At 32.7% G+C, this 25,126-nt stretch overlaps 1 protein-coding gene across 1 annotated transcript in view; it reads left to right on the top strand.

The window, feature by feature from the left end:
* Positions 1–25,126, top strand: part of LOC110206947 (protein piccolo-like) — a 127,473-nt gene that overhangs the window by 93,064 nt on the left and 9,283 nt on the right. Inside the window, exons 8-12 of the mRNA XM_020984464.2 lie at positions 177–385; positions 9,189–9,239; positions 13,345–13,475; positions 16,185–16,211; positions 22,908–23,001. Coding sequence (XP_020840123.2) covers positions 177–385; positions 9,189–9,239; positions 13,345–13,475; positions 16,185–16,211; positions 22,908–23,001 — 512 coding nt within the window. The remainder of the gene's footprint in view (positions 1–176; positions 386–9,188; positions 9,240–13,344; positions 13,476–16,184; positions 16,212–22,907; positions 23,002–25,126) is intronic.

Genomic DNA, 25,126 nt, shown 5'->3' with positions numbered 1-25,126 from the left:
GAAAGCATTCCTGACCCCGCAAGGATTATACTATACTAATTTCCTTTTAATCAACTAAAGGTTGACATTTTATCTTTGATACACAGAGTTCTAATAGTGATGGTGTAGAGGATGACACAGAAGCCAATTTCGTTCACATGTACTTAGTACATAAAGCTGTTTTTATCTTATTGCAGTAGACAAAGCAAAATCTCCTGGAGTGGACCCAAAGCAGCTGGCCGCTGAGCTTCAAAAAGTTTCTCTCCAGCAGTCACCATTGGTTCTTTCTTCAGTTGTTGAAAAAGGATCACATCACTCAGGCCCCACATCGAGTGCATCCAGTGCTGTTCCCAGTCCTGGTCAACCAGGATCGCCCTCTGTGAGCAAAAAAAGGCACAGCAGCAAGGTGAGTCATTTCTAAATGTGTTACTAATATGGTGTCTTTTCTCAAGCTCATCTTTAGATCAGGGAAAAACCAATGACAGATGATTTTGTATCCCTAAGCTTTCTGTTCCAGCATCTTCCCTTTCTCTCTGACAACATAATTGCAAAGGAACAAAAATGAAAACCATATTTCTTCCATGCTACAATCATTTCTTATCATAATCTATCCTTTTAATCTAGCAAAGTAAATTTTGCTTGTACAAATATGAAAGTAGAGTGTGCCACATAGATTTTATGTTCATCACAGTTTTAAGTGTGCTTTAAGTGTTCTTCTGAACTTTACAGTAAGACTATTAAGAGACAGAAAAACACCTATGTGACATTAGATAAGTCTTTAAAACCTCTCTCAATCGCAATTTACTCACTAGAAAAATTGGAAAAGGCAGAGGATTGGATGACCTCTAAGATACCTTCCAGCATAATAACAAAGACCCTGTGATCCTAATTCATGTTATATGGTTTATTTTCCAACTGAAGATATGGAGATTACTAAATAAACAGCCATCAACCTACCCCTTTTCACACATAGGAGTGTATTCTTTTCATCTTCCTAAATACCAAATAGGTGAAGTGCTACCCTCCATCCTGGCCTGCTCCACGAATTGTAGCTATGCAAGGCAGTAGATTTCCTAGTAGAAATTTCACTAGTAATGGCCAAAGGCTGCTGTAATCCAAAAAGAAAAGTAGAACAGCACACAATCTTTAGAGCAAGTCTGTACTTACAAAGCAGAAGAGGAGAAAGACCAAATTTTCCAAGAGCAAGTTCTGTAAGGTAAAAATCATGCCCACTTATGAGTAAATGGGCAGGCAAGACTGAAACAAGCAAGAGAATTCTGAAATTTTTGCTCATAGCTCTTGTGCTCAGCTATGCTGAACTCACTAGACACATCCCCAACTACTAAACAGAGTCTATGTATGTGTGTATACACACATATATATGTGTGTATGTATATATATATATATATATATACATACACACAGATACATATTTAGCAGACATTATAGATGTTATATATAATTACTATATGTATGTATATATGTAACCATGTTTATGTACATATCAGATATAGATACATATACATATGTACCTACAAATGTATATACACATGTATGTGTGTGTGTGTGTGTGTGTGTGTGTATATATATATAATATTGTAATATACAAATAATGTATAATTTTCTCAGCCAACAGTCTCTTTCCTTTTCCAGAATTCAAGTTCTTCATATCAAATAGAATCACAGAATATTAGAGTCAGAATGGACTGTCTAGTCCAACTCCCTCCTTTTACAGAGTAGGAGCCTGAGATCCAGAGATGTCAAATAACTAGCCCAAGGTCTCACAGCTACCTTGTTAGATGATAAGAAATATAACCGAATTCTCCTCACTCCCAAAATGGTGTTTTTTGGTTTCTTTTATCGTTAGCCCCTAACATCATTCCTAGTACTTCCCCCTGATATTTCCTTCTATTTATTCTCTCTCTCTCTCTCTCTCTCTCTCTCTCTCTCTCTCTCTCTCTCTCTCTCTCTCTCTCTCTCTCTCTCTCTCTCTCCCACACACACACACACACACACACACACACACACACACACACACACACACACACACACACACACACACACACCCCAGCATGCTGTCTTCCCTATTAGAATGCTAACCCCTAGAGATAGAGATTATGTTTTTGCCTTCCTTTGTATCCCCAACACTTATCACAGTGCCTGGCATATCATAAGGACTTAATAAATGCTATTTAACCAACTGATTATGAAACAGATACTTCTGCTCCATTCCTGTAGAGTCAGAGAGTTTAACATATGAGCCTAGGATTAAGGAGCCCCAGTATCTCCACCCTCATCAAAATAACAGTCTCCCTTTGTGCACATAATAATATCACATATTACCTGATTCATCCTGAGAGAATTTTGACAAAATCCTCCACTTTATATCACTTGAAAGAGTTAACCTATAAAATAATCAGCAGGATATGCAAGACTGGACAAGAATATTTGTCTTATTAGCAAACTTGTTGTTGTGACTTCTTAGGAGACTAAATGAAACTGGCATCATGAACAAGGCAGCTAGCATTTTTTTTTCTTTTTGCTAATCAAATTCTTATGTTTTAAATCCTGCTGAAACCATCAACCGTATGCTTTTGCTGAGATTTAATATTACTAAAAGGACTAGGTTCAAGTGAAAAGCTTCTACTATGGTATTAGAACACATTCTTCCTAAAAAGATAATTCTCCAGAACACATGTTCAAACACAGAATTATGTCTTTGCCTAGTTCACAAATTATCTGTTAATCCTTTGAATCTAAGAATGTTAAGAAATATTAGAAATGCCCAGAATTATCCAAAGTGATGGTTGCCTACCTAAGTACATTTTGCATTTACAGAATAAAGTACAAAGATTTTCAATGTCTAGTCACTTACATGTCTAGCTGGTCTTTCTTTTGACAGATGTCATGTGGAGAGTGGAAACAAATGTTCTATAGTTCCTCTGGCAACTAATGAAAGATCAAAGCAGCACAGTGGGATGTTGCTAGATGTATTGATGTACTGTATTTTTGGTTTTGTGCAAGAAATCAGGTGGTGTATGGTTTTCTGTTATTTTTACTGAAATGTCAGGGATAACTTTGAGGCATTTTTTATGCTGGGAAGAATATTTTACTGATGAAACAAGAGAATGTGGATCCATATATATAAAGATGTGATTTAGAAGCTTACTAGCTCTCTTTGACCTTCAGTTTGTTGCATTTCTGTTCCATAGACAATTTTACCTAAAAGACAGTGATCGGGGTCTCTCTGATTACTATCAACTTAGAAAATTTTTGCTTGATAGATGGTAGAAACCTTCAATATTGATGGCATATTTTAAATATACATATATAATACCTACATACATATGTGTGTATATATGTACATATATAAACATATATATATATATATATATATATATATATATGTATAAAGTAGAATCCCAGGATTTCATTTCTAAGTAAATTTTCTAAGATCTGTGGCATTGGACTATGTAGTGACTTAGAAATGATGAATTAGGCCACATTCCACTGTGCAGTATTATTAACATCCAGTAAAATTACACATGTGTGCATAATTGCACATATTTTAAATGTTATAGCCCATTTCTTGGAGAAAATCTGAAGGCCACTTCTTTCATTTTCCTGTCAAGGAGCTCAATTTTCTCTTGCCTTCTTACCTCTCCCCAGCAAGATTAAGGCCAACATATGTTTCTCATATACCTCGAGGAACAAGGAATTCTCATTTACTAGTTTTTGTTTGTATACAGCAGAGAGAGGGAGAAATTGTTTTGTTTTGTTTTGTTCTTAGTAAAAGCATCAGCTTGGAAACAAAAGGCTTTCAACCCCAAACTTATTTGCATTGCTACTGTGATGACAGTAAGAAAAATAAAAGAACTTTTTTCTAAACAGAAAAAGTGTATTAAATCACTTTTAGCTTTATAGTAACTTATCAAGAGAATCATGTGGAATTTAGGTTAAAAATATCCCTCTGCCTAGACTTGAAGTTCTTAAAAGCCATCTCACTATTGATACAAGGAATTCCTTTTTCCCCCTTGCATTCTATCCTGACATTTCCCATCTTCAGAAGTGTGTATTGAAGCATGAAAGAAAAAAAATCTGTACACTCCAACTAGATTTTCTCAAAAAATATGACTTTTACAGCTACCAATAATCAGAGATTCTGCAGAAACTTTCCAAGTCAATTTTTAAATTATTGAAACGGTTGTACATTTGCCAGACTGTCTATACAAGGACTTATACAAAATTTCCTGATTTTTTTGTCTCAATACTCCGTGCTGTCTCACCTATATTCAATTTTTATCTGCAAAAAAAAAATTCATATGGACATTTTTATAGACTTGTACAACAATCTTACTTCCTCACCTCTGCTGCTTCCATAAAGGAGTTTGTTAAAGCCTTCTTTTGGAGAACAGGACTGCTTAACTAAAGAAAAACAGTAATAACTCTACATAACTAGAAGGTTGGGCACCTTGTACATACCTCCTCCCCAATTCTTCCCGTAAAATTAGTTTTTAGAATTCCTAATTGCTTTCAAAGCTCAGCTCAAACACTGCTTTCAACCTAAGGCTTTTCCAATTACTTCAATTGCTAGTGCCTTTCCACTCACAAAATTATCTTGTATTAATTTTTTTCTTCTCTCTCTCTCTCTCTCTATATATATATATATATCTATCTATCTATCTATATATATATAGATAAATATATATAGTGTGTTTATGTATATGTATGTATATATGTGTGTGTGTGTATATATATCTATATCTATATCTATATATATCTATATAGTGTGTGTATGTATATGTATGTATATATGTGTGTGTGTGTATATATATCTATATCTATATATATAGAGATATATATAGATATATCTATATATATATATCTGTAGATAGATATAGATAGAGATATATATGTATTTTCTCCCTAGAGAGGCCAAAGATCCTTGAGATCAGGGATAGTGATGAATCCTCAGTACCTAGTAAAGTGTCTGACACCTAACAAGCCCTTGATTAATGCTTGTTGATTGGCTAACTAAAGAGAATGAGATAATTCTTGATACTTATGCTCCTAGCTCTACACTGACTCAACCAAATCTGTATTGTTGAACAACTGAACAGAGTTCCTTAATCCTTCATTCTACCATTAATTTTCCTTCTGTCACTACCAAATGGGATTCTTTCCCCATTCTTCTCTTCAACATAATAACTCTTCCAAAGGGATTCAGTAAATGAAAGTCTATAATTTCATCATTGAGTCCACTTATTTTGATACATACTTGGATGGATCCATGATTTGCTCAAAGTGGGGACTCATTCTGATTCAGGTCACATCCCTTCCAGGGTGTCTGTGCAATTTTTTTGTTCATATTTATCCTACATGGAAGATTAACCCAATATACTGGAGCCCTACCTTTAATTATTTTAGTGCATGGTGAGGGGGAGGTATTTTTGTACCACTTGAGGTTTCTTAGCACCAAGTCACACATAGCAACACTTAGCAAATGATTGTTGAATTCAATTTGATATACTGAATAAAATAGCAATACCTCAGTACCTTGAAAATCATACTTCATCCCACACACCTTCCTGCTTCATTTAGTTCATTTGTGTTTGTTATTCTTCTTGACTTCATCATGAATGTCATTATGACTTTTTCCCATAACACAGTGTGTCAACTTGGTAGATTCCAATTATGATGCATCCATTATAATTGATAATGAAATTGACTCAGGATTCATTAAAAAAAAACTCTAGTAAATTCTGTTCAATTCTTTTTTGCCCTTCCAGTTTCATCTTTAAATGATTACTAGGATCATTTGATTATGTTGCTGGTTCTCCCACCTAGGTCTCTATAAGCTTGTTTTCTCTTAAACTGCTTTTTGGTGTTTTGTAACTTCTTTTTTAAAATTTTTCTTCTGTGAAGTATTTTGTAAGCCACTTTTCCTTTACACTGGTACAGCCCTTCAGTCTCAATGTTTTGCAAAGATTGCTGATGCTTTTTGAGATAAGCTGCTTTCTGAGGTCTTTTGGACTCTTTATTACAGTGCTGATTTTGTACCAATTAAATTTCTCTGGAAAATGTTAATATTATGTTTTTCTATTTTCCATTTTTATGAGATAAAAGCTGGTTTAAATAGGTTCATTTACAGTTTCTACAATTGCAAACAATGCCTTCCCATCTTTGTCCTTTCTACTAATCTCTAATTTGCCAGTAGTTTAGCTGCGTACAGCCAGCTGATTCCAAAGTTATTGCCATATACATTAAAATCTAATCTTTTTAGATTTTATTGTTCGTCATTATTTGTCACCCATTTTTTTTTATCATCCATTGCTTCCTACAACTTATAAAATATACTCATGATATATTGGAGTGAGGCTTCAGGGTAGCATACAAGCTCTTGGTTTCTTTCATCAAAAAAATTTCACAATTGGAAAGTCTTCTGAAAACAATTAGATAAATCCATATCTGAAAAAGTCTTTCCCTCTACATAGTTCCCTTAAACCTTTGCTTAAATAAATCAAGTAAAGAGGAGGGAATCTACTACCTTACAAGGCAAACAATCCCATTTTTGGATCATTCTAATATTAAAGATGGTTTTCATCATATCAAACCTCAATTTTCCTCAACAAATTTCACACATTACTTCTGTGTAATAGCCCATTAAAGACCTAAAAAAAAGAACTATCATGCCCCACTGCCCAGGTCTTACCTTCTCCAAGTTAAACAGACTAAGTTTCCTCACATGGTCCTCATATAGCATGAACTTCAAGCCCTTCAGTATCCTGGTTTCCCTCTTTTTGAGAGTGTGAGTTTCTCAGCATCCTTTCTAAACTCTGGTGCCCCATACTGAACACAACTCTAGAGGTGATCTTGCAATGCATGTTGTTACCTGGAATCATCACCTTCCACATCCTAGACTCTATATCTCTCATAATGTAGTATAGGATTGCATTAGCTTCCTTGAATGTCATACCAAGCTCTCAATTCATATTAATTGTGAGTCCAATAAGAGCCTTCTCCCAGATGAACTTCTGCCTAGGTATGCTTCCCAATTTTGTATTCACTAAGTTGTTAATAGTTTATTTTCATTATTGGCAACATATTTAGAATTTGAAGTTGATGATTTAGTACAGTGGATCTAAAATAAAATGTATTTATGAAATACCACTAGCTAAATATCCTTTGCAATTTTACCAAACTATATGAATTTTAATATTAATAAGCAGTCTCTTTAAAATATCTAGGTTATATATATATATATATTTATATATATATATACATATATATATATATATGTATATATATATATATGAATGGCCATTGCTACATTCCATTAAAGAAAAATAAAACATCCGTTGATATCTTTTGCTATTGTGTCACTTATATTTTGCAATATTCCTTTGAATAGACATCCCCTGATGCCTGTATTTATATGCATCATTTAAAGTAAAAATTAAAAGGAGGGAAAAGAAAAGCAAATTTAACCAACACATTGGTCAACTCTAACAATATATCCAGTGTTCTACATCCATAGTGTCCCATCTTTCTGAACAGTGATGCATTCTTATGTTTCTTCTTTGGGGCTAATCTTGGTCTTTATCATTTCCACCATTCTGTTTCAGTTGTTTTACTGTTCTTTTTAATTTGTGTTGTCATGGTCATTGTGCATACTGTGTTCTTAGTTCTGCTTATTTCACTTTACATCAACCCATATATCTCCCCGTGCTACTCTGTATTCATCTTATTATCATTTCTAACAACACAGCAATATTTCATTGCATTCACATGTCACATTTTGTTTAGACACTCCCCCATTTATGGACATCTAGTATATTTCAAGCTCTTTGCAACTTCAAAAAAAAATGCTGCTACAAATGATTGGCTGTATATAGGACCTTTCTGCAAAGAAAAAATCAAGTTTCTTTGCATATTGTAGTTTTATAAACACAATTTAATGCCTAAATTCCATTAACGTAATTTATTCAGAAGCAGTATACTTCTAATTTATCACTTGAGATTGCAATGAGTAACAATGTCGTTAATCAGTCTCCCATACCTTAATTTAAGAAAGATCACTTTCAATGCTTACTCCATGATATAATATAAGAGTCCTGAAATTGGTGTCTGAAGAACTAGGTTTGAATTCCAGTTCTTCCATTTACAAAACTTGGATCTTGGGCAAGTCATTCTACCACTATGAACCTCAGTTTCCTGATCTGTAAAGTAGAGATAATGCAGGGTTATTATAAACTTACAAACACAGAAATATGAGCTATTATGTCTGATACCTGACTGATAACAATGTCCTAAAACAGTTATGTTTGATGAAGATAGAAAAGGAGGGAAAGAAAATAAAATTTAGAATATAAGTCATTATTGTAATTTGAATTGTAAATCAAGAGGCCACAGGAGGGCACTGTGTATCAGGACAATGGACATTGTCCACATAGAAGAAAGAAAGAAGCACGCCAAAAACAAAATTTACCTGGCAATTTTGCATCACTTGTCCCTATTCCCTGTCATGAAAGTATCATGTATGAAAATATAACATCCTCATTTCTTTGCAAAGATGGGAAACCATGGGTGGGGAATACTACATATTCTATCAGACTTGACTGATGAGTTCATTTTGCTAAAATGTTCTTCAAAAAAAAATCTTTGCTATAAGGAATGAATATCTTGGAGGGAGGATGATATTTTGAGAAATTGTGGCAATGTAAAAGCCAAAGAAATCATTATAGTTGGGTTTTTTTTAATATAAAAACCTCATGGTTTGCCATTAAGAGTTTTTTATTCCTCTATTTCATATCCAATGTTGGTAAACACAATTTAATGGCTAAATAATATGCCTTCATAGAAATGGTATGTATTTGTGTGTGTGTGTGTGTGTGTGTGTGTGTGTGTATGTGTGTGTATGGTGTGTCTTTTGGAGTATTAAAAAAATATTATTCCTGATGTTAAATCATAACTTTAAAAATTCTTAGCCCTATAAACATTTATTCATGTAGAAATATAATGTAGAGTTGTTCTTTGAAAAGTGTGCATAGAAACCTTATTTGAAACAGGTCAACTGAAAACTGAATGTAATTTATTTTCAAACCAAAATCATATAACCAACAAAATTAATTGAACTTCAGAATGCTAAAAAATTAAATTATGTGAATGTTCTATGTAATAATTTTTGTATATGTTCTTTAATATTACAGCCCACTGATGCAACAAAGTCTGTCCCCCATCCAATTACTGGAGAAATTCAGGTATGAAAATATAAAATAAGTTTATTGTTATGTTTTTGAGTAACTTTTCCCCCACCAGCATTACTGATATTGTGAATCCATGGAGCAGAATCTGTTCTTTTTCTTTATTGCATTAAGAGATGTTTAATTCATGTCTATTTTTACAGAATGCTATTTTATGTGGAAAGAAGTTTTATGAAATAAAAGTGACCATCGTACCCTCTTGTAATAAGGTTTAGAAGACAACCACTAATATTTAACATGATTGTACAGATAATAAAGTTCATTTTCAGGTCTTCTCTCAGCTACTACCTGATCTTCATATTTAGTCTTATCATATAGAGTTCTAGAGCAATACAGGAGTATGTTTAGATATTTCCTTGTTCATTAATTAAATTTCAATTTATGCATCAATCAAACAAGATAAAAGTCACTTAGTTCATCAAATGTTATTTTAAAACCTGGAGAAATCTCTTTTCCCATAGTAGTTGTTTCATGTTTCTTTCTATACCAAAACAATCTAATCTTTTCACTGGATGCTGTTGAGTTTTCCAAATTCATTGGCATATTAAATGCAGCACTTTAACAGCATCTTCTTTTAGATTTTTAAATAGCTCATCTGGAATTCCATCACCTCCACTAGTCATACTGCTAGCAATATTTCCTAAGGCCCATTTGATATCATTCCCTAGGATATCTATATCTAGATCGGTAACCATACCAGCATGTTAAAATCTTTTTTTATACTTCTTTTGTATGTTCTTGCCTCTTCTTATTCTCTTCTATTTCTGTTAAATCCCTACCATTTTTCTCTTTTATCATACCCATTTTTGCATAAAGTGTTCTATTGATATCTCTAATTTTCTTGAAAAGATGTCTTGTCTTTCCCATTTTATTGTTTTCTTCCATTCCTTTGTATTGCTCATTTAAGAAAATGTTATCTCTTGTTATTTGCTAGAATTCTGCATTCACTTGGGCATATCTTTCCCTTTGACCTTTGTATTTCTTCTGCAGGTTAAAAAAATCCTCAATTCCTTCATTTAATCCAGTTTTAATTCCCCTTCTTGTCCTGGTCAGTCTTCCATACATGCATTGCTCCTTGTAAACATCCCCTTGACAAATATGTGTTAAGAAATACACACAATCTCTCTGCGCAGGGAAGATGAGATCCTGAATGCCATGACCTTTGATTTGTACAAAACATTCTATGTATGATCCCATCAGTTGTTTTGGCTGACATATCGCACTACTGGCTTATTCAGCCTGTTGTCCACAATTGGTCTGTTTTATATGAACTGCTATCTGGACACATCACTATCCATTCTATATTTGTATATTTATGACTTGTGTGACTCAAGTAATTGATTTAACTTCTCTGTGTATCAGTTTCTTCTTCTGTAATATGAGAATTAGACATGATGACTTCTATGTTTTTCTTCCAGCTCTAAACATATGATCCTATTAATTCCTAATTTATAGAGGTTATGATACTGCATTATTAATATTATCTATAAAATTCCATCTATTAAGTGTTGTTAGCATTAGCTCACTATTCTAGCCTATAGAGATTTTTTCAATCCTAATTCCTTCATGTCCAAGTTATCCCTACAGGCTGAGTACTATCTATAAGTCTGCTAAGTATGACAACTATATCTTTATTCCAGTGTTAATGATGGAATAGAACAGAAGAAAGTCAAATTATCAAGACTTATTGATAAAATGTTTAATAGAACAACATCTCTCTAGGTTAATATTAATCAATTTATTAATATTTTCTTTGTCTGGTCAGTCACTCAGTTCTGAACATACCTTATTGTATAGTCCATATTTCTCTACATTATTCACATGAGTATTATGACAGCATTTGTCAAATGCTTTACTAAACTTCAAATATTCTAGATCTCCCTCATCTAAAATCTAGTAACACTTTCAAAAATTGCTTGAGTCTGGAATAACTTGTTCTTAAATATAAGTGCTCACAACCTATTCCTTTAATAATCTATCCTAGAATTTTGCCAAAAATCAATGTCAAATTCACTTAGATTTAGTTTAAAGTCAGTAGCAAAATTAATTCAATATCTTACCACCTATAATTACAAAGCACCACTAAATTTGCCATCATTGCTCCATGATCACAGACATTACTCAATCTAAAAGAGTAGTATACACAGTCTAACTGCCTGTTGAATTTTCAAAGTAGTAAAGTTCTCTGTTTAAAGTTTGTGATATTATGTTCATTTTCATACATTTACAGTTTGTGTGGTTTTTTTTACTTAATCAGGAGCAAAGTGTCCAAAAGGAAGAAAACTATGTCTATATGATGCCAAAACAATCAGACAATTTATTAGAAAGATATCAGAGCCAATTAGTTTGCATTTTATTGACTTGGTCATCACTTTGACTTATATCATCATATTTGACTTAATTGGTTTCATTTTTCAATGTATTAGCATTATGAAGATATAATTGAAGTATCATTCAAGACCGTCAATTATAATAGTGTCAAAGTATCACTATTCTGGTTTTTAAGATTAAAAAGACTTTAACAGATTATTTTACCCCAAGCTCTTGTTCTGTTGAAAACTATGGAATGAGAAAAGAGCTGTAAGATTATCATCAGAGAGTTAGCATAACACATAGAAATTCATTAATTGCATGCCTTTTTCACCATACTTATCTTCTTAGCCTGAAGTATCTTTCTCTAAATAGTGTCTATCTCAATACCCTTGGCTAGTCATATAGGGGGGGAAAGCAATTTACTTGTTCTGACAAAGATATCAATTGTATATTTTATTTTGAATGAGCCAATAAGTATTCAAAGAATTAGTCATTATTCTAAATTCTGAAGGCTTATTTTAAAATGAAAATGATATTTCTATAAAGTTTTCTTTTCCTGAAACACATACTAATAGGCCTGCACTTTTTTTCTCCTTTTCAATGAATAGGCAAAGAGAAAAGATTGCATAGTAGAAACAGCACACAATAATAAATATGTAGCTTTGGACCATTTATATTTCTCTTATTCCCATTTTATTCATCTGCAAAAATGAAAGCAGTAATAGGTGCAATTGTCACACAACTGTGTAAACTCTAATGCTACCTTTAACATGATCTAGGAATGAGATAAGCTACTTCAAACAAAGATTAAATCATTCCTTTACAGAGCAGTTATTATTCATTTTAATTAGATGAAAACAAGTACTCCTGTAATCAATAAGAATTTTCTTCTAGAAAATACAACAAATTCAGGTACAAACATTCATTAAGCACCTACTGTGCTAAGTACTGAGGGTGGGAGCTAGGAATGGGCCTTATCCTCAATAAATTTATATAGGAGTAATGATAACAACGGGGCAGCTAGGTGGTGCAGTGCTGGGCCTAGAGTTAAGAAGAATCATCTTCCTGAGTTCAAATCTGGCTTTGGAAATAGTTGTGTGACCCTAGGCAAGTCACTTAACCCTATCTGCTTCAGTTTCCTCTTCTGTAAAATGAGCTGGAGAAGGAAATAGAAAACCCCAAATGGGATCCTGAAGAGTCAGACAACTGAAAAATGAATAACAATAACAACAAAATAAAACTTTTAAAGTTGGCAAAACAGTTCACATATATTATTTCATTCAATTCTTATAATAAACCTGTGAAATAATTATTGTAGGCAACATTTGCCTCATTTGAAAGATGAGGGAACTGAGTCAACTGGAATTTGTTAAATTCCTACAGTGTGCCAAGAGATACAAAGAAACACAAACAAAAACAGTTCCTTCTCTCAAGGACTTCCCAGTATAATGGGACTTTTAACTGAAATTGACAAAGGCTAAGTGACCTGCCCAGGGGCACAAAGCTAAGAGTTATTGCCTTTAAAGTTTGAACTCAGACAAATCCTGATTGTAAGACTGGTGCTCAATCCACTGAGCTCCTGCGTTGCCTTACAATACACATACTGATAATGCAAAATTTTAAATATTAAATGCTTTAGAGAATTGCAAAAGAAAGTGCTCATGCAGTTTTAGTAGGAAGGTCATTATGAGCAGGAGGAATCAGAGAAAGTTTCCTGGAGGAAGTCTTATTTTTCCTGAATGTTGTCAAAAAACCCCAACCTAACCAAATATTGTAATATTCACTATAGCTTCAAATCAATTATGACAAACACCTTGGAAACCTTATCGTACACGTTCTTCAAGCAAGAAACCTTGTGCCCCGAGACAACAATGGATATTCTGATCCTTTTGTTAAAGTGTATCTTCTCCCGGGAAGAGGGTGAGTGCTGAAGAAATTTATTGTAAAAATGCTTATTAACCAACTCATTTAGAAAAGTTGTTCCCCATTAAGAACTTAGGGTCAAAACTTGCCTCTGATGCCTACAGCGTAGGTGACTTTGGGAAAGTCAGTTAACTTTCCTGGGCCTCAGTTTTCTCATGTCTAAAAGGACAGGATTGGACTAGATGGCCTCTGGGCTCTTTGTGATTCTATATCTATAGTCCTATGCTTTGAAAAATACTGATAATATCAACAGTCTTACCATCTAAAGACTTTCCTTTGATCTCCTTCACTTTGCATATATTTACTACAAGTTGATAGACAATTAATATTAATTAGTAATTAATACTCAAAAATTCATGAGCAAATAAGTTCACGAAATAAGTGTTTATTGGAGATCTATTTTGTCATACACACTAAGTCAGTATCAGTTACAATGGGGGAAACTTAACATAGTAAAATTTAAAAATTGATCAAAACTTTGACGGGTATTGGTCTTTTCAAAACAACTTGCAAAACTACACAAATTAATTTTTGAATAGACATGAACACATAACATCATTCAATAGGCATTAAGTATCTGCCAGATTTGTTGCTTATTTAGTTATTTAGTTATCTTTGAAAATTCTAATTTGTCAAGAAAATGACCAAGATTCCTTTTGAACCCCCTAACTACTATGATCTATCAATTGCCTGGTATAATATATGAGCTCTTTGAAGATGCTTAATGTTTGGGTGATGTTTGATAAAGGTTATACTCTGGCCTATAAATATTTTAAAGCTTTTATAAATCTGTTTTTTGTACCTGAGCACTATTAATGGTTTTTCTGGACCATTTACATCAGAGGAATTAAAGTGGTTTAACTACATGGGAGGTAGCAAAGAAGAAAAAAGAGACTTGTCAGACAGGAGTAAAATGAAGTCCAGAAAGCCTAGAGAGGAGACAGTATATAGGAAAAGGTGATCAACAGTTCTGATTGCTACAGAAATGTCAAGGGGATGAAAAGAAAAGGTAACTATATTTGGCAACCAATATTGGTAACTTTGGAGGGGATGGTTTCAGTTGATCAATGATATTGGAAGCTAGATTTTCAAGTTTAGAAGAAAATTAAAGTGGAGGCACCTATTGTAATTGGTGTTTTCAAGATTAGAAGAAATAGGAAGAGATTTCAGGCACTACCTACAGGCAGCTTAGGTGGCAGTGATAATGCTCTGGGCTTGGGATCAGGAAGACCTGAGTTCAAATTTGACCTTAGATACTTACTGGCTATGTGACCCAGCATAAGTCACTTAACCTCTACCTGCCTCAGTTTCCTCAATTGTAAAATGGGGGTAATAATAACACTAATATCACTAATAAGGATTAAATTGAATAATATATGTAAATCCTTTGTCACAGTGCCTTTCACATGGTAAGAGATCAATTAATTTTTTTTTCTTTCCTTCCTTCATGGGGTGGATGGTGGATGGTAGATGGTAGGTGTTAGGATCAGTTGAGGATTTGTTAAAGATGGAGGGAACATGTTTGCAGCATTGAAAAAGCCTATAGATAGGAAGATATTGAGAAGGAAAAGGTGGGGGGGCAGCGTGATAGTAGAGACAATCTGATAGAGAAGATGTCAGAGTAGCTCAGGAAAGGACCACCAGTTTAAGACTAGAGTGAAAGAAGTTGTGTATATGTTGGGGGTAGGGAAAGGATATCTGAATGATCAGAGATGAGGAAGTACGGAAAAGTAGGAGAACTCTCTGTAATTTTGTTTTCTGTGAAATGTGAGGCAAGATATTTAGCTGAAGGGTTGGGAAGCTTTATGGAGAGTGAAGAAAATGAATCTATTGAAGAGGGACTGAATATTTGACATGCTAAAGTGAAGACCCAGTTGAGATGAGATATAAATTTCTAGTGGATCCAGCCAGCATAATTTAATGATTTTCTGTTCAGCAGTATGTGAATAAGTGACAGTAATCAAGGATTCAGATAGCAAGACATGAGCCTGTATTTCCTTTTAAAATAGTTTGGGATAAGTGAACTACCAGCAACCATTAAGGCAGCTGATACAAGGATAAAAGAATGAGCAAAGAGGTGGTGATGGAACAAAAAATAATGTTCTCTGTAGAAATGTCCTTGGGACTGCAGATGTTGTTTCATAGTTATTACAACACTGGACATAAGAAAACACTATGTGTATTTAAGTTTAATGAAGTAGGATGCTCTCAGTTATTTTCTCTTTACTATTGATAAACAAGAGTACTGTTTTTCATTCTATGAGTATATTCTAGAATTCTCAACAAACTGCAGAAAATCTGAAATCTCCACTACCTATGGTAGGGAGTGAAAAGTCTTCAATTAGAAAAGAGATCACAATATGTCAGTATGAGATTTCAGCAGACATTGTACTAGCCATGCTAGGAGCTGCAGGGTGTTATTGAATGGTAATACCTATGAACATTTTGCTGCCTGAACCATTATCCCTGTCTATTAACAGTATTTCAAATTGAAATTTTTGAAAATGTGAATCATGACTATGTCCTAGATCATATTATTTGCATTTTTGAGGTTTTAGTTCCTGCTTCCATATAATGTTAATTTCTGACTCTATAATTATCACATAGTTACTCTCCTATTTATTCATGTTTCTAATTTCTCTCTTTTTACCCCGTTCCTCTTTTCCCACTTCACCATTTTTATGTCCCTTTGGTGAACCCATGCAGCCAAGTCATGGTTGTCCAGAATGCAAGGTAGAGTGCCTTAGCTTTCAGTGTCATGCTTTGAACTGCCTTTGGAGTCGTGTGTGTTTAGTGGATGCATGCAAGCATGATTGCACATGAAATCATTGCAGCTCTAACTGTTCATATTTTTATTCTTTTTATGGCTTGATGACTTGTGAATCTGCCTTTACATGCTAGATATTATTGTACTATTGAAGTTTAATTCAATTTCCCATCACATAATCCTTGTGTAGAGCAAAAAAGAATGTGCACTGGCCCCTAGGTGTTTCTGTATGAATACTGACCCATCATAAAGATAACTTAAATTATCAAATGATTCAAAGAATAAGATTTCATTGAATTCTAAATATTCATGATTTGATCCAATTATACCTCTAAGATATAAATAAACAAAACAAAAGAAATAGGGGCAGCTAGGCGGTGCAGTGATAGAGCACCAGCCCTGGAGTCAGGAGTTCCAAGTTCAAATCTAGCCTCGGACACTTGACGCTTACTAGTTGTGTGACCCTGGCCAAGTCATTTAACCCCATTGCCTAGCAAATAAAAACAAAAAAAAAACAAACAAACAAAAACTAAATATCTCCACTTATGAAAGTTAAAAAAAAACATTTGTGTTGTATTTCAAAACTAAACACACGCATACAGCAGAGATTTTAGATTTAATAACATTCTTCTAATCATATAGGCTGATCCCATAATCATCTCTCAGTGTAAAATCTCCAACAATGGGAAAGCCACAATCAATCAATAATCATTTATTATATTATATCACCCAGAGAAAACTGAAATAGTGGTCTTTATTCTTTGGCATCTGCAGGAATGAGTTTCCAAACTTCATTCCAACATTTATTTTCAATTACCTTTCAATGGATTTAGAAAAGAATCATCATGATGTATCTTTAACCTCCAAATTTCACCTATTTTTTAAAGGTTTTGTTTTGACACCCAAACTGACAGTATGAAGTGGGGAAATTTTTCATTTTACCAACATTTGACTTATATTATGATTGCACTAACCAAATATATTCACAACAGAGAAACACAGAATAAGTAAAAAAAAACATTTTCAATAGTTTCCTTTTGGAAATTGTTTTTAACTTGGAAAAAAAAATTTTAGAAACTATGTTGTGAAATAGACAAATAAAATCAATGAAAACTGCTTGAGCACAAATAGCTTTTTATTACCCATAGACAGTTCAAGGCAATGTATAGAAAATCAATAGAAATATGTAAATACGTGGCAAAATTTTCCTCAACATAATTGAATACAAGATTATTGTAGTAATCTAAAATGAATGAATCAATTGATCTCTCAAGTTATATCCACATATTTGATTACCTGGTTTATGTTACACATGACAGAAAAATAATTACATAATTATTGATTCTATACACAGCATCTGTTATGTCTGTTCAAAATAGTAACGTCATTATTAATATAGTTATTTGAGGATTTAAAATTTTACAAAACTAAAACATACAGAATATAAAGATATAAGAGGGGTTGAAATATGTAGTTATTTAAAACAATGTAAGTGAATGGGATAGACTGAATACTCTGGTCCCCTTTTTATTCATTCAACTTTATTACCAATCTGTGGCATTTCCAATCCATTGAGCTTCCAATTTAATGCAAATGTTAGTTGTCCATTAACCTTTATGAAAGTGGAATTGAATGTGGAAAGAAGGCATTTGCCATTAGATTGGGTCTACATCAGAATTGGATGTGACCAAATTATCTATTATTCTGTCTACCACAATTCTGAAAGCCTCCCTCTTTGCAACCTTCAGACCTTGGTATTTCTGGGTTCCCAGTTACCTGCTCATGGAGGAATGCACACAGGCTATTGCAAAGAGACTCGGTCAATCTTCCTAATTTCTAATTCCTAATTCTAGCCATAGAATGTAATTGCCTCAGGTATTTTTTTTCTTTCCAGTTGCACTTCACCTCCCCCAAACAGAATACAAAATTGATACATGATTTTGACACACATCCCTACCATTGTTCTACCTTCACAGTAGATGGCCTGCCACTCTCCTAGGGGTGTTGTAGCTCTGCCATACCACACCCTCCGTCACCTCCTGTGAACTGGCAGGAGTCTTCTCTAGTTTTTATTTGTTAACATCAGGAAGCTGGATTGCTGGAGGAGCCTAATCTAGCTACATAGCAAAAGGATGGCAGAAACAGCATCATCATTTACACTTCTACAAAAGGCCAACTCGTAATATATGGCTATATAAATTTTTTATGGGAATCGCCCATTTGCATGACAAATTGAATGTACTATTTTGGCAAAGAGGTGAAATGTGTGCCATCAATAGAAATGGGATGACAAGAATTTTAATCCCACCCAAAACAGACCTCCTATGGCATTTGTTTTTGTATGTGGCTTTTTTAATGACATCTCTACTAATCCTGACAAGCTGCTAACATAACAATAATGATAACAACAACAACAATAATAACATTCCATTTCTTAAAGGCACAAATATTGCAAAAACAAATATTTAGGATTAGTCACCATAGCCTTTCATTTGCCCAGAAACATTCCATTCAGTTACATCCACACAATATCACAAGCAGGGAAATTTGACTGCTTTGTGGGTTTCTTGTTATGGTTGACTCTCTCACTTAAGAATCCTCTCCCTGTCTCTCCAAAGTAAACATGAAAAAAGTTCTGTTTCAAAGAGATAGTGTCATGCTAGGACAAATATTATCAATCACATTATTCAGAACCTTCTTGTCCTATTAACCAGAGTAAGGAGGAGCAAAAATATCAGAAATGTCAGTATTTCTTAATGCAGTGTGATGGAACAGAGTAATTAATATTTTATGTTAAAAATAATAATGATGATTGGAAATGTATGGAAAAATCTTAGATTGTACTATAAGCATATCCTTCAAGTCAAGCTTTTTATGGTATAACATGGAAAAAAATAATAAAAGATGTCATTTAAAAACTGTCACATAGAGGTAAAAGGCTAAATAACACAGAATGAGACTACAATTTTGAACATAACCAATGTGAAAACTGTTTTGCTTGAGTATTCATATTTGTTAAAGTTTTTTTGTTTCTCTTTTTTCCCCCAGAAGACAGGGAGGTGGGAGGGAGAGAAAAAAAGTATTTGTTAATTGGGAAAAATAATTTAACTTAAAAATCATTTATATATATATATAATATATATACATATATATATAATATATATATATATGTGTGTGTGTGTGTATATATATATATATACATACACACATATATAAATTATGTTATGATGTTATATTGTATTATATTTACTATATATATTACATAACATTTATAGCATGTTATACTATATTTTATCATTCATATCATATTGGCATGATATTATGCTGTTACATTGTATTGTATTAAATCATGTCATATAATATATGTAGGGGCAAGTAGGTGGTATAGTAGAGAGAGCGCTGGTGCTCAATTAGGAAGAACCGAGTTCAAATCCAGTCTCACACACTTACTAACTGTATGACCATGGACAAGTCACTTAAACTCTCTCTGCTAAATTTTCTCAACTGTAACACAGGGATAATATTAGCAACTAACTACCTTTCAGGATTGTTGTAAGAATCAAATGTAATAATATTTGTAAATACCTTAGCACAATGTCTGGCACATAGTAACCACTTTATATAAATGTTAGCTATTATCATCCTTAATTATATATGTAAGCTATTACTTAATTATAGTAATGGGATACAGAGATAATGTAGATCAAGAAGAATCATTTTAGTTGATAATTGTACCCTTCTAATGTCTATAACATTTCTAGTTGCTGCCTTATTTTAAGTTTTACCAAAACCCACTTTCACCAAACAAGCAGAAAACATGCTTAGTTTAAATTTATTTTCCTTGAATGTTTTTTCTTCCTATACTCAAGTGAGAGTGATAATCAGCAGGTCACTATTCAAAAGTCAAACAAGAGAGAGAGAAATGGAAGCAAAGTGCTTAAATGATACAGAGATTTATAACTGAGGTCTAGATAATTAAAACATGATTTTACTAAAGATGAGTGATATGTTGTCATTGAACAGATGAATGAAATCATACTGTTTTCTTTACATTGTCCAAATTGTATGCCCTGGGTGGAAGGTTTTATTACCTCTATCTTGCTGACTAGAATCTTGTTGAACAATTATGATATGCTTCTTGCTCAGTTCCCCACTGGATTTTCTCTAGCTGGTTACTGCTTCTTGACATAGTACTTCTGGGCCTATGTAGGTTTTTTTAATGCATTTTTTAAAGTACTGAAACTAAAAGAGAACAGATTTCAATTAGCTCTCAAGCAAAAGAAAAAAAAACAAGCCCCACATAATGGTGTCTTCCAAAATAAAAGAAAAATTTCTCAATATGTTATATTATAGAAAATGCTGAATGAAGAAAAATATATATTGTCATATCGATAACTATAGCTGAATGGAAGAACAAATCAATCAAAAGACATTTGTGAGGACAAGGATACAATAATTCAATCTATTCTTAAAGAATAAGAAAACATTTTTGAGGATTCTTGAGAAAGAGGGGATTCACTTTGAAAAAAAACCCATCAATTGACTAGATTATTTTTTCATTTTATAACCAGGAGTTTGGTTGTTAAGTAGATACAGTTCAAGAATCATAGGGGGAATATGAGGTGGATTTCTTCTCTATTGTATCTCCTGAAAGGAAATATTTTACAAATATGTAAAAAAGAGAAAGATTTATAGTCCTTTTCCTAAAAATCTTTCCTAAGGTTAAATTTATGTTCAATCTCAGAGAGAATCACTTTCCTGTAATAATCTAGGTAGCTACGGACAGACTTCAGCCTTTTTGTGAGAGTAGCATAGACAAAGGTCCAGGGTGCAAGGGAACCAATATTACCCATTAGAATGATATTTTTGAGTTTGCGTGGTTAAATGTTAATGCAAAATAATTATGAACATTATTATTATAATATAACATTAATATTAATATAATTGTATTCAACATCAACATATTAATATAGTTGTATTACATATTCATAATATATTTTTATATAAGTATATAATATTTATTATATTCTTGTATAATAATTATATAATATGAATTATTCATAAGTGGCATTAGATAATATACTAAAATTAATTTTCACAGGTTTAATGAACACTGATAATATAGATTTATCTGGGCAATGGGGATATTGATGTAATAGTTATATGATAATTTTAGTCTAAATGGATCCTTAGAAAAACACTATTAATCAGCTTTGCAATCCAACAATGCATTTCTTTAAATGGAGATTCACATTGCCTGAATTGAGTATAAGTTGAAGTACATATGCGGAATTTTGTCCCTTTTTTCACAAATAAAAAAATGCTTGTGAGTACTCAATCTACTAGATTTTTGTTTCAAATGACCATTTTTAGTGTCATTGATGAAAAAAATTACCTATAATAAGATATATCCAAAATGTGCCTTTCCACATCATCATTTTATATCTGTGCTTTGATAACTAAGTAAAAATAAATATAAATTTTATAACTAATAGCATAGCTTTCACTTCTAAACAACTGAAAGAACATTCATTGATGAAAACATCAATTAACAATTTTTTTCAATTCATGTTGAAATAATGAGCATTTTCTGCTATAGCAGGATTGTTCTTTAAAAATCAAATGTAAAGGTTACAATTAGTAATTGCTGGTAATTTTATGTTATAATTATTTGAAATTGATAAAAATCAATCAACATATTAAGTACCTGCTATGTACCAGTAACTGTGCTAAGCACTGGGTAGGAAAAATAGTGGGGAAAGACAGTCCTCACCATCAAAGTGCTTACAATCTAATGAAATGGTTGTCAATTGCTATTCTTACCAAATAGTATTCTTTCATATAGATTGTTTAGGAAACAAAATAATGCTATGCATTCAAGTTTCAATTTATTCCACTCCAATCCAACAAATATTCATTAAGTGCCTATTATGTACAAAACACTGTGGGAGGTGCTGAAAATAAAAACAAAAAGGAATAAAATGCAAAAAGAATTAGATCTTACAGGAGAGTAAGATTTAAGGCATTGTTCCTAACAAATCTATTTTTGATATTAACTAGCATTAGTAAAAATTTTGTGCGTGATACAAGTATATAAAGTTATAACGTCTACACACATTGCTTGTCAAGGCACATAAGATTTAAGGTGAATGGTTTCCAAGAATCATTGGTTATAGTTATGCACATCTTTCTTTTTTAGCGCCCCTCAAAAAATTTTAATTTTGTCTCTGACTACATCATGAAATTTGTGTTTCAAGTGGCAAGAGAATAATGATATCATTATAAATTTTATTTAATAGCCTTCTACATATTCTGGGGTGATCAAGAATACAAAATTATTGTAAAATTAGCCATAAAAACTACTATTTGATAAACAAAAAAAGTGGAGGGGGGCTGAAATAATTTCTCCAAAATGTATTGAAAGGAAAAATTGAATTAAATAATGATTTTTCATCAATAGCATAGTTTTTTTTAATTGAAGATTGGAGGTGAGTTTTCAGAAAAATTATTACATGAGCATGATTGAATTTTTCTATCCTCTGTACATATAGTTCAAAAAAGTTTAATTGTCATCATCTTCAGCAACCTGCATGTTCCCACAGTTAACTCTGATGCAATCATTTAGGATGCATCATTCAACATCTTCTTTCCTTCCAATTCAGTGCTGAATATAAGAGGAGAACTAAATATGTTCAGAAAAGTCTTAATCCAGAATGGAATCAGACAGTAATTTATAAAAATATCTCCATGGAACAGGTATGTAATAATTACATTTTATGATTCATATTCCATAAAGTACAGTGCTTTTCATTGCTATATGGCCAAGTACTTGATATCCAAGTAATCAAAATAATACAAATTTTATATATTGAGAATGTTTGATGTCTTAATTCTTCCTGGTTAAAGGTCATGGCTCTTTTGTTTACTCTTCTTGTGACAATGGGCAAACCTCTCTGAGCCTCTGCTTTCTTGTCTCCAAAAGCTGATAATAATACCTCTACTATTACCTAACAGGGCTTTTGCAAATAAAATATATTGTAAGACTTAAAGAAAAGATCTATAAAATGTGAATTTATATTTCATGTATTGACCAAAGAGCCCTAATACATACACATCAATAAACCCTTATCCCTACAATACACTGTATTACAATAATTGATATAAGCAGAAGCAAAGAGTAGTGAATAGAGGGAAGACCTCAGAATGACAAAGACTTGAGTTCAAGTCTTGCTTCTGACACATACTGGTTATATAACCCTGGGACAAATAACTTAAAATCTCAGTGCCCAAAGCAACTAGAACTATAATTTGCAGGTTAGTTGATGAGCTGTATTGGAACCCAAATTGAATCTCAGACTTGAAAGAAATTCAACAAAAGAATAATTGGTATTCATATTGAAGATTATTAGTCAAAAAAACAACTTATATTCAGTACCTTCAACTTCAGAAGGCAAAGAATGATAGGATATATATTTTATTAGCAATTAAAACAAAGCTTATCAATTTTTCTGTTTCCTAGACACATTTAGCAGTCTGGTGTATCTCTCTTCAGAATATTGTTTAAAAATGAATAAAATAGAATATATACATTACAAAGGAAATTGAAATAGAATTACTCAAAAAAATTAAGTTCATGAACCCCAGTTAAGAATGCTTAACTTAAAAAAATAAAATTCACTTATCTGAAAAATGATATTATGTTAAATACTTTCTATTCTAACCACGTAGGATAAATGAACTATATTTGTATCATCACTAGCATTCAAAATTACCCCTTGTTATGTTTTCTTTGTTGTTATTTTGCTCCAGTTGGCAAAAATATCATTTCTGAGATGGCAAACAAATAGCTATGGAATAAAATGAAAGAACCATAAAGAGGAAGCCAATGGGTGAAAGTTGCCCAAGGGATTGATTGTAGAGAGAATGCTGTACCAAAAAAATAAAGAGGGGAAATTGTCAAGCAGCATCACAAGAAAGGCCCTAGGCAATCTCTCTGGAGACAGCCAGGGATTTCCATTCGCCTCAGTGAAGAGAATAAAAATTCTGTGACCTCAATAGCTTGGTCCGCTTTTATTCTATCTTGAGGCCAAAATGTTTTGTAAAGTGACATATTTTGATTTTTATGATGTACTCCCAAGGGAAAAAAATGGGATTCGATATAGAAATATACCCTTTAGACATTTTTCAGAAACATGTCTTTCTTCAATAGGGTTTAGCCCTGCCTGTACACAGAAAGTAAAATGATTAAGATAAACAGTGTGCACTAGAGAACCAGCCTAGTTATCAGCCCAGGCTAGTGACTGTCTGAAAAGTTAGAGCAGGCTGTCTCTAGCCTGGATTTCCTGTTTGTCAGTTTAGAAAAATCTGCATTTCATAAAATTTGCATGAATACGAGACAATAATTGACAGTATACAACTTTAAATATAGGCAGAAAAAAATCCCTATTAATAGAACAGTAAGAGGATCATTGTGATATATAAAGAACAGATGTTCCAAGCAGTAGACATTTGCTGCATTTTACAGGGAGAAACTGAAAGCAATGCATCCCATGTAATTAGTTCTGCTCTAGTATCGGTCTCCTCCCCAAACTTATTAATTGTTATACTTTCAAAGTGGTAGTTGTGGGTTCCTAAGCTTGCTCATTTATGACAATAATAATAAATACTGAATTTTCATATAATTTAACATCACTATGTAGAAATCAGTTGCATCAGGAGCTCTTAACTTGGATTTTGCAAACTTTTAAAAATATTCTGATAAAAATTTTTCCATATGATCAATTTTTTTGAAATCCTAAATAACTTATTTTATTCATTAAAAATATTTGAGAAAGTGTCTATAGGTTTTTCCAAACTCACAAGAGTCCACGACACAAAAAGG

Source organism: Phascolarctos cinereus, unplaced genomic scaffold (genome assembly GCF_003287225.1).
Source record: "Phascolarctos cinereus isolate Bilbo 61053 unplaced genomic scaffold, phaCin_HiC Scaffold_1;HRSCAF=81, whole genome shotgun sequence".
Lineage (NCBI taxonomy): Eukaryota > Metazoa > Chordata > Mammalia > Diprotodontia > Phascolarctidae > Phascolarctos > Phascolarctos cinereus.
Note: the sequence above shows the minus strand (reverse complement) of the source record. Positions and strands in the feature narration are given on the sequence as shown.